We start from the raw sequence: 6,382 nt of genomic DNA on the forward strand, positions 1-6,382 counted from the left end.
AAGAAAGCGGCCATTTTCATTTAGCTCATGCTAGTAGCAACACAAAAGAGATTTTTCTCTTCAAACTCATAATCAGTTCAGTTAAATCTAAACTTGGCAACTTTTTCTTTTTCAACCGTAATAAATGATATTCAATTGACCTGTTATAACTCAGATGGTGGCTGTCCGCCCCTCTGCTGCTGCTGCATCGCTGTGGAAAACCTGGAGATATCTGCGGCTTATAGTCAGGAAAATACAGTATGTTTGTACACCATGTGGACAAAAGTAAGTCCTCATAACTATCAAAACACACACACACACACACACACACACGCACGCCATTGTTTCTGGAAGGAAGGCCTCTTCCTGCCTTTATCCTGAACCACAGTTTCTGTGTTTTTCCAGAGGATACGTTGAGATCAGAGAGCAGCTCCACGTCAGACTCAGCAGGAAACGACAACGGTAACTCACACACACACACACACAGACACACAGGCAGGGTTTCTGGTTTCAGGAGAACAAAACGTCCCGACAGCATCTGATGTTCTGTAAACGTCAGGATGAAATCAGATCAGCCTGAAGCAGTTGATGTCACTAGTGGCGCCCCCATGAGGGTAATTTAGGAACTGCCTGACAGGTGACAATAGATGCACTGGATGCTGGTCCTCCAAGAATCAGTTTAACCAGTTAGTCATCTACCAAACTCCGATGCCCTGTCGCGTCCTGGTCTGGTGGTCCACGTTGTGTCAGCTCCGGTCCCTCCAGGACTTTTGCGATGCGTCATGGTGACCAGCAGGATGACCTCAGGTTCTGATGTTCTGCAGTGGAAGTAGAACGGCCATGCTAGTTGCTGGTTCTACCATCAACATCACCGAGCATCTCAACATCCTCACTATGGGGACGGACCCAGACAGCTTCCAGAACCGGCAGCTGGGATCTCAGAACCACAGAGGCGTGGCCTAAATCTCAGCAGGCAGATGGTTGGTAAAGTCCTGGCAGGATTCAGTGCTGATGTGGATGTCTCTGTGTTGACAGACAACGGTGGGTCTCAGTGTCGCCCCCTGCTGGTTTCTGCTGGGTCTCCTGTGGAGGTTTTCAACCAGAACAAAACCAAGAAGTCGTCGGTGCTCAGCAGGTATGCCGGACCTCCATGATCCGCTCGGGTGTTCCTGACTGGAAAAACCAGTTTGCCCAGTTAGTTTTATGTTTGGTGCCTGCCAATCAGAAGAGTTTCTCACCACCTGACCTCTGACCTTTCAGGACTGAACACCGTGAGAACAACAAGCCCCCTCCTCTGCCCCCCTCACAGCCTCCCCCTCCCCCTCCCCGCTCCCAGGACTCCTCCTCCTCCTCCGACGCGGGGCGGGAGGCGGGCTGTCGGGCGTCGCGCCAGAGCAACGGCTCTGACAGCCTCCTGACCCACAGCACCCCCCCGGAGGACGAGGGTGGGGCCCAGCAGGGGGCGCTGCGGCCTAACGGAGCCACTGTTTCCAGGGGAACGAACGCGGCCGGGTCGTTCTGGAGCTCTGAGTCGCTGACGGAACGGCGCGGCAGAAACCACCTCGCGGCCCCGGAGGGGGGGGTCCGCGTCCGAGGGGGGGCCTACAACGAGGTTCTGCTGGACTACGTCTGGGAGAAGCAGCGGCAGCTGCAGCGCCAGCAGTCGCAGCCCAGCAGGCCGCTCCACAGCGCCGGCTCCGCCCAGCAGCCCGTGGGAGCCCCGCCCATCTACCGCGGTCACCACGGCGACCAGCGCAGAGTCACCGTCACCCGCACCAAGTCCTGTGGCCCGTTCCTGCCAGTGCAACAGAACCACAGTGACATCACCCAACAGGCTCCGCCCACCATCCAGCCAGACCCCCACCCCCACCTCCTGCCCCCCCACCCGCCGCAGCTGCCCCCCCAGCAGGACTCCCAGCTGGAGGAGGCCACCCGAAGCCTCCACAAGGCCCTGGCCCTGGAGGGTAAGGGAACAACACGGAAACCCCGACTGGCGCCACCTGGTGGATCAAACAAGGTCAGGAACCCTCTACCTGCTCTCAGGTGTGACTTCATCTGATTTGTTCTTCACAGGTCTGAGGGACTGGTACCTGAGGAACACCTTAGGATCCACCCACCAGAACCAGGCCAGTGGAAAGGTCTCGTCAGGTGCCAACTCTAAGCCGAGTAGTGGGGTCAAAGGTCAGACCGGAGGGGTTGATGCCCTGCAGCGAAGACGCACAGCCCACGGAGTCCTCCAGCAGTCGACCTATCAGAGTCATCACTACGCCGCGCCGCATCACAAGCAGACGCTGCCGCACTCCGCCACGTTCCACGGACATCCGCTGCACGGGAGGTAGGGGTCCGCCAACAACTTCATCCCCCACAATGCCTTGCTTTCCAGACCAAAATACTTTTTTATTAGTTTTCTCCACCTCAATGTGAGCTGAAGATGAAACCAGAAGCCATCTCTCCCTCTCTGTGTCAGGTCTGTGGACAGCTCGCTCTACCAGGACTCCTGTCTGTCCCAGAAACAGGAAGTTCCCCTCAGAGACTTGGCGGTGGACCAGCCGTCTCCTGGGACTCTGGTCTGATCACCAGCCAATCAGAGGAAGAGACTTGGACGGAAACCGGCCCTGTTCTATGGACCTCCTGTGATTGAGTGATGATGAACCAGTTGACCCAGTTCAGAGACCAGCCAAACACCCAGACGCCCCATGAACCTTAAAGACAGGTTCGCCTCACCAAGACCTTCATCTGACCTGAGAGGGTCTGCTAAGGAAGACCATCTACTCATCAGAGTGTTCAGTGGTCTCTGGAGGAGTCACGAACCTGAACCAGAACCAGAACCTGCCTGAACCCAGCAGAGGACCGATGGTTTACCGCTGTTTGAGAGAACAGTGTCCAACTGGAGTCACTGGTTTGGGTCAAGAAGGAACCCTGCACTGAGGAGCAAGAGTCCCTCACTTCTCAAGGTTCCTGGTCCGGAAAGGTTCCCGTTAGCCGGTTCTCGTATCGCCACAGCTGGACTGTGGAGCGCCAACCGGTCCAAGTTCTGGGTTCCTGGTCCTCAAACTCTGCTCAGACAATCAGACTCTTTCTCAGCCACCAGGGGGGAACCTGTACGCCCCAAAGACAGAGCCTCACCTGCTCTCTGACATCACCAGCTGACATCACCAGCCCTGATCAGCTCAGGTGTCAACCTGTTAAAGCCTCAGGTGAGTCCAGACCGGAAGCATCAGGTAACTTTGCAGTTTAGACTCAGAATCCCTGCACTATGAATCCAGCACCAAGTTTCATCCTCAAACCAGCAAGACTGGACCTGCAACAGGACCGGACCGGCCCGGTTCTGGCCGGCTCAGAGAACTGAGATCCAGGACAAAGAGATCAGGGAATCCGGGTCCAGGAGAAAGTTCTGGTCCTGAAATGACACAATCCAGATCTCCAACAAGTTAGGAATGTCACCAGAACCTGGAGGAAATCCTGTCCCGGATCCGGACCTCCATCTTCATCAGGACCCAGATCTGGTCCTGGGTTTTGGGCCCGGTCAACTTCAGGTCATAATCAGGATGCAGGTTTAGTCTGAAGCAATAAAAGGAGCTTCAGGTTTAAAGAGCTTCAGAACAAAAGAACCAAAAACAATCAGAACGACAATCAGACGATGATGTCACTGCGGTGATTGATTTCATCATCGATTGACTGTTTGGTCTCGTTTTCTACGGATCTGATGTCATCTGATTTTATACAAACTTTTGTTACTGAAATGATGCTTTTTAATGTAGGACATCAGTTTTATTGAGAAGAATCAGTGTTCACACACACCTGTCCTCACACACACACCTGTTCTCTTCACACACACCTGTCCTCACACACACCTGTTCTCTTCACACACACCTGTCCTCACACACACCTGTTCTCTTCACACACACCTGTCCTCACACACCTGTGCTGTTCCACACCTGGGCCTGTATTCTCAAAGACTCCTGAGACAAAGTAGCTGAGTGGCATTTAATGTAAGTTTAGTTTCATCGTTTTCTTACTCCAGTCTGGATTCATTTCTGTCACTGGAGGCGTTTTTGTTTTTTTTTTGTTTGTTTTGTGTTTCAACCAATCACAGCCAAGCCTGAACCTGTTGATTTATTTTAAAAAAGATAAAAGATACCAAGAGACATTCTAGTTTCATGACATGAGAGGATATGAGTTTATTTGTAGCCTTCGGTTCACCCTCCTCACCAGCAGGTGGCGGCAATGCTCCACTAAGTTATTGGCAACAATCATTGAATAGATGAAGAACCCTAACCCTAGAAAACAGCGTCACGCGTCATGCCTAGCAACGGGGTCAACCATACCTAGCAACGGGTGAACTTCGGAGTTTGAGGATCTTTGTGAATACGGCCGGTACTGTTCTACACCTGCTGTGTTCGCCTCACCTGTCCCTGAGGTTCTGTGTCTGATCCAGTTACTCTGCTGGGTCGCTGCAGCTCAGAGGTCTGAATTTTCTTAACGATGAAACTTTTTTTTTTGTTGTTAAATATGGATATTAAACCTCAGTCATGAATATGAACAGGAACCGTAAAACAAGCCCCGCCCACTCCTATGGCGCTGCCCTTCTATTGGTTGCAGCCTCTCAGGTGTTTGGTTCTGGTCATGTGACCGCAGCTGGACACGCCTCCTTCGCCAGAGCAGAACCTGAGGACCTGAAACTGGTTCTGCTGACAGCCCAGAACCAGCTGGTACTAGTCGGTATCCGCTGGGATTCTGCAGGAGTTCTGATCTGGTCGGGAGAGGGATGGGGGATCCGGTTCGGTTCTGACGGTGTGTGTGCTGCATGTTCTCTGTCCAATCAAAACCTGTTCAGGGACGTGTGTTCTGAAAGCTCCAGAACCGGACCTGGCCGGTACCGTCGCAGCTTCTGTGATGGACTGAATGTTTTTTGTAGTTTTTGTGTGTAAATAAAACTTGTGAATACGTTTCTGCTCTCCTTCTGTTCATGGACCCAGGAGGTTCGGTTCTGTCCGTTCTCAGCTCTCTGTGCTTCTCACTGAAAGTCCAGTTTGTCTAAAGCACTCCAGCGCCCCCTGCTGCTCTCGTTGTCGTACAGCAGCGGATCCGAACCAGATCAAAGCTTCTTATTGTTCTGGATCAGAACATCATGTGAACATTAAAGCCTCGGAGAGGTTCCGGTTCCGTCTCCTGGATCCCCGAATGGAAAAATCACCTGACGGTCTTCAGGCAGGAGAACGACAGATGTTCATTAAAGAAAGAACGTTCCCGAAACATCGGAACAGTTTTAAATTTTCAACAGATATATGTGTATGACGTGTCTTGCCTGCAGTGATGCATAAAGAACGTTCTTTAGAGTTACAATGAATTCTGTGAATTTGAACAGCTGACGAACGTTCTTCAGCTTTCGCAGTTCGTTGCGTAACACTCGGTCCTCACAGCGGCGGTAAGCCGCAGCGGTCAAACCGGGGTTCAGAACAGGCTACACGGACTAAACTTTCTCCCGACACCAGTTCGTTCCGGACCGGTTCGACCATGAGGTAAGGGTTCTGCTTCAGCAGCGGGACTCCCTGCGACCCGGACGGACGGGTTCTGTTCGGCAGAAGTGGGTCGGATCCGGAAACTTTGACTGTTTTGGACATATTTCCACATCAAAGTTCCGGTTAGCCGTTAGCTTTAGCTAGCTTCCCCAACACCGGCCGGTAAGGTTTCGGTCCGGATGCACGACGGGAAGTTCCGAGAAGTTCGGTGATCATTATGTTTCATGGATCAATAACGGAACCAGAACCAGTTCAGTAAGTTAAGCTGCCGGAGTTACGGTCCGACTCCGGGTTCTCCCGAACCCGACCCGGTTCTGTCAGGCTTTATCCCACTGTGGGGAACTGGACCAGAACTCTGGAGTTCGGTTGTTAAAATGTCACCTCAAAAACTAATGGAACCGAACCAGGCCCACAACTGTATAATCAGTACAGATCTTGTAAAACTAGAGCAGAGGTCGTGCCCCCTGTGGGGATCCCGGTGGTACTGCAGGGGGTCGTGAGATTTCTCTCTCGATTTTTCTTGTACATTTTTTATTAATGCAAAGTTATGTTTTTAAATACACATTGAACACGAATCCTACATTTAATACATTGATAAATAATGTATGTCAGAAAAGTTCTACATTTTTTGTAAAACATTGTTCATGGTGACCTTATTTGGCCAGTGCTTTAGTATTCAAACGTATGTTTAAAATAAAAACATGAAGCAATCATGAAACAAAGAAGCTGTGCGTTATTTGTATTAAGGTAATGAGGTATGTTATGTAGCTCTAAGCCTCCACTAGAGGGCATTATGTCACACTTCTGGGAATTTTGTAGATGACAGCCATCTTGGTAGGTATCTGTAACTAACTGTTATGACAGATGCTATGGAGTTGCTA

General features: G+C 51.3%; 2 protein-coding genes and 1 long non-coding RNA gene across 5 annotated transcripts in view; all 3 read left to right on the plus strand.

The window, feature by feature from the left end:
- LOC106935814 (coiled-coil domain-containing protein 120-like) overlaps positions 1 to 4,928 on the plus strand; it is a 9,769-nt gene extending 4,841 nt beyond the window's left edge. For both annotated transcript variants that reach the window (XM_015016502.1, XM_015016503.1), the window contains exons 9-11: positions 1,657 to 1,943; positions 2,053 to 2,314; positions 2,447 to 4,928. In XM_015016502.1, coding sequence (XP_014871988.1) covers positions 1,657 to 1,943; positions 2,053 to 2,314; positions 2,447 to 2,552 — 655 coding nt within the window. In that variant the 3' untranslated portion in view covers positions 2,553 to 4,928. The remainder of the gene's footprint in view (positions 1 to 1,656; positions 1,944 to 2,052; positions 2,315 to 2,446) is intronic.
- Positions 7 to 1,290, plus strand: LOC106935816 (uncharacterized). The gene is made up of 3 exons (XR_001421977.1): positions 7 to 441; positions 1,015 to 1,114; positions 1,240 to 1,290. It is a non-coding gene; the product is annotated as an uncharacterized LOC106935816 (long non-coding RNA).
- Positions 4,929 to 5,395: 467 nt separating the features above from the next.
- Positions 5,396 to 6,382, plus strand: part of LOC106935813 (ATP-binding cassette sub-family D member 1-like) — a 19,158-nt gene continuing 18,171 nt past the window's right edge. The window contains exon 1 of one of the 2 annotated variants that reach the window (XM_015016500.1): positions 5,396 to 5,501. The gene's annotated coding sequence lies outside the window, so the exon portion shown is untranslated. Of the gene's footprint in view, positions 5,502 to 5,552; positions 5,757 to 6,382 lie in introns of those variants that run through there. The other variant, XM_015016501.1, reaches the window with a different exon arrangement.

This window comes from Poecilia latipinna, unplaced genomic scaffold, assembly GCF_001443285.1.
Source record: "Poecilia latipinna isolate Pla-1442-1.1 unplaced genomic scaffold, P_latipinna-1.0 Scaffold2028, whole genome shotgun sequence".
NCBI lineage: Eukaryota > Metazoa > Chordata > Actinopteri > Cyprinodontiformes > Poeciliidae > Poecilia > Poecilia latipinna.